Source organism: Austrofundulus limnaeus, unplaced genomic scaffold, assembly GCF_001266775.1.
Source record: "Austrofundulus limnaeus strain Quisiro unplaced genomic scaffold, Austrofundulus_limnaeus-1.0 Scaffold685, whole genome shotgun sequence".
Taxonomy (NCBI): Eukaryota; Metazoa; Chordata; class Actinopteri; order Cyprinodontiformes; family Rivulidae; genus Austrofundulus; species Austrofundulus limnaeus.
The window spans coordinates 50,250-54,041 of NW_013953087.1; the positions used below are offsets into that span (position 1 = coordinate 50,250).

Sequence of the window (3,792 nt, forward strand, 5' to 3'; positions counted from 1 at the left end):
GCCTTTTTCTGTGGCTGATGACGCTGGCTTCAGACAGTTTGTAGGTGTTTTAGACCCAACCTACATAATCCCCACCAGGAAGGCTTTAAAGGAAATGGTGGGAAAAAAGTACCATGCAGAAAAGGAAAAGGCAAAGGCAGAACTTGAGAAGGCCGCATATGTGAGTCTGACAAGTGACATGWGGACATCCATTCATATGGATGCATACTTGGCAGTCACTTGCCATTTTGTTAATGAGCAGGACAAGCTGTCCACAGTGCTGCTGGGAGTGGGCCATTTTCCCAAGTCCCACACTGCAGAAAACATAGCTGAAGTCAAGAGGGCTCTGATGGAAGAGTGGGGCATCCAAAATAAAGTAYGATGCCTTGTCACTGATGCTGCACCAAATATGCTTTTATGTGCAAAAATATTGAAAATGCGCAACACAAAGTGTATTGCACATTCACTTAACCTGATAGTAAAGGAATCCATTGATCGCACACCGGGGCTAGAGGAGATCAGGGAAAAAGCAAGAAAAATAGTTGGTTATTTTAGGTCCAGCACAACAGCAAAGGAGAAGCTCTGCCAAATGCAGCAGCAGTTGGGTCGGCCCAACCTAAAACTGCTGCAAGAGGTTGAAACCAGATGGAACAGCACTTATACCATGCTGCAGCATTTATTTGAGGAGAGAGAGCCAGTTGGTGCTGCCCTGGTCTCACTGAAGACCGACATTATCCCCATCACTGCCACAGAGTACAGTTCAGTTCAGGAGTGTCTGGGAGTACTTTCACCATTTTACAAAGCAACTGTGGAACTGTCAGAAGAGCAAAGAGTGTCAGGGTCAAAGGTCATCCCACTTGTTTGCATGTTGCGATACACTATTTCAAGAAAACAACCTCATCTTAAAGATGAGAAAGCTCTCCAGCTGTGCATSAACCTCACAAGGATGCTGAGTGAGTCTTTATCTCCTCTAGAAACGATGAGTGTAATGAGTGTAGCAACACTGCTAGATCCTAGGTTTAAGGCCATCGGATTCAGCAGCCAGACCAATGCTGAAGCTGCAGTGAAACGTCTGACTGCAGAATGTGCCAACATCATTGGAGCTGAACCAGTCCCTCCTGTCCCATCCACGTCCTCAGAGCCAGAGGCAGCAGCTGGTCCTTCACCCCATTCAGGTACAATTAGCCTCAAGTACATAACATGATGTACTTTCTGTACATCTTAATCCTAAAATGTATTTAAATTACTGATGAGATTAAAATATATGTATGTAATGTCATGAATCTGATACTAACAGTTCTATTTATTACAATTTTGGAGAAAAAAAAAGAAGTTAACATGCTATAAGAAATTGTGTTGCTGATTTATTTGATTACTATTATTAGGTGATGGTCTGTGGGATCTGCTGGACAGCCATGTGGTGGAGAGGCAGGTGAGGAATGCCACTGCAGATGCCACAGTGGAAGTGCAGAGATATATGGCAGATCCTTTAATTCCACSAACAGAGGATCCACTCCATTTCTGGGCGACTAGAAAGACTGTTTATCCAACCTGTACCTGCTTGCACTGCAGTTTCTGTGCACTCYRGCATCTTCCGTTMCWTGTGAAAGGATCTTCTCCAAGGCAGGAGAAAYTGTCWCYAAAAAAAGAAACAGACTCAACCCTCAGACTGTGGAACAAATCCTTTTCTTAAATAAAAATCTAATAAAATAATCTTACATGTCTTATTTATTTTAAAAGTTCATGAGCACTTCCACCACCACACACTCAAATAAAAATACCAAAAAACAAATTTAAAGTCACGCCATGGCACAATTTAAGTTTATTTATAATTAACCATAAACAACCATAACTTTATTTATTCATTCACACACAAAACAAAAAAAAAACATATTCAATGGAGCACAGTAAAAACCCGCAATCATACAGAAATGTTTCCTGACAAATAAACAAACATCCGTCAACTCCATCATGATGAAGCTTCGTTTTGTGTTGCTTCAAGCTGCTCTTCATACTTTTTGCCATAAGATGGCGCCAAAGAGAACTGTGTTGAAAAGCTTCGAGTAATGAATCCTTTTCCAAAGCAAGATTCAGTGCTTCAGAAAGCTTCATTTGCCCATCACTAGCGCAAAGCGTATCTTTTGAATTTTCAATATTTGACTGATTTGACTAATTTTTGTTGGTTCACTAGGGGTTGTTTTGCCCATTCATTTTGACTATTTACAGAGAAAAAACCCAACAGAGGCGATGCTTCAGCAATGAGTTGATCTTCAGCACTGCCTTAAGAAGCCTGGAGGTAATGAGCCAAATTGCACGCAGGTGTGGGTGATCAGCGCTGCCACCAATCATGGAGGTAAGGGGTGAAAACACCAAAATGCCTCACTGTTCAGTAGTCTGTGAGATATTGTGCTAACAGACAGACAAATGAACATCCAAATACAGGCATTTACTTTATCACCTTTTAGCAGTTCCCATCAATGAACATTTCTCTCTGTGTCAGCAGGAGAGTATGTAGGAAATAAGAGGAGTTCAAATAAAAGGGAAAGCGATTGAGTTGTGATCGGGTGCTTTTTAATCCCTTTGATACCTTTGCTGTGACGTTCTGTACCAGGTCGAGAACAACCCCAAATTATTCTTTTAATTTTTTATTCATGACCTGTGGGGACACCCTGACTCGCCCTCTCACAGCTTTGCCCGAGTCTAACTCCCTCCTCCCTCTTTCTTTCTGCTGCTTTTTCTTTTTCTCATGCAGCATGTTAGATCTCCCTCAGCTTTCCTGCCTGATTACTTATTTACATAAAGCTTATAGGGCAGCGGGGCTGCAGAGGCAGCACTAAGAGCATTAGTATGCATGCGTTTTGATTATAATCAACCATAATTATGGACTGAAGCAAGACATGTCCATTAGAGAATTTACTCCAATTATGCAAATATAATTAAATGGATTTCTGTTGTTTCTGAAACAATTACTTTATGATTTATTTTCAAAATTAGCTTAATATGTCTCCCTATTAAACTTTAAAAAAATCACCTTCAATTTATTGATGTAAAAATTAAATTAGCCTAAATGTGACTGAGTATTATTTAAAAAGATAATGTGAAAATATTTACACATTTATCATTTTTACCGGTATAATTTAAATAATTTTCACAATACAACTCAAATGAAAGTTGATTGGGTTTATAGAAAACAAAACAAATGTTTGACTAGCTCTTCTCCTGTGATGGTAGTGTTTTTAGTTCAGATCATGGTGAAATAAAAATGTATTTAGTTTTTAGCAGCTTGACGGTCATCAAAAAATGTTTGTAAAACATCGTCTTTTTTTTTGAGTTGTTGTCATCTGGAATATTATGAGCCATTTTGATTTAAAGAGTATCAAATTATTTCAAGAGAAGAAGTTTTTTTTTTTACTTGTAAGGCTCAGAAATTACATTTCATTAAATTTTGTTTGTTTGTTTTGTATTGGGGCAATAAGAGCCATTTTGAGTGGGGACACAGTTTAAATTCAGGGTGAGTCTAAAGTCTCAGGACATTATTTTAGTTTGGACAGAAAAGTGACGATGAAGGGGAAGGGACTTATCATGACAAAAACATGGCAGCCATCTCAAAAGCCACCTGGATTAAAATAAAGGGGTGTCTTGGGTCTTTTGACTCACCCTAATTACGGCAATGAAATTCCTTGTTGGGGAATCCAACCCCAACTCTCATGACAAACCTTGATACTCACTACTATACAAACAAGGGGCTAATTATTCATGTTAGCTCCACTGCTTCAGTCCTCAGTCAGCCTCCCACACATTCCTGTGTGGCCT

General features: G+C 39.5%; 1 protein-coding gene across 1 annotated transcript; it reads left to right on the forward strand.

Moving 5' to 3' along the window:
* Positions 1 to 15: 15 nt before the first annotated feature.
* On the forward strand, positions 16 to 1,612 carry LOC106531864 (zinc finger BED domain-containing protein 1; the record flags this gene model as incomplete). Its single annotated transcript, XM_014027804.1, is given in 2 exon segments — positions 16 to 1,154; positions 1,365 to 1,612. Coding segments are annotated over 2 exon segments (1,387 nt in total), but the record flags the coding sequence as incomplete, so codon positions are not given.
* Between the last annotated feature and the right edge of the window lie 2,180 nt (positions 1,613 to 3,792).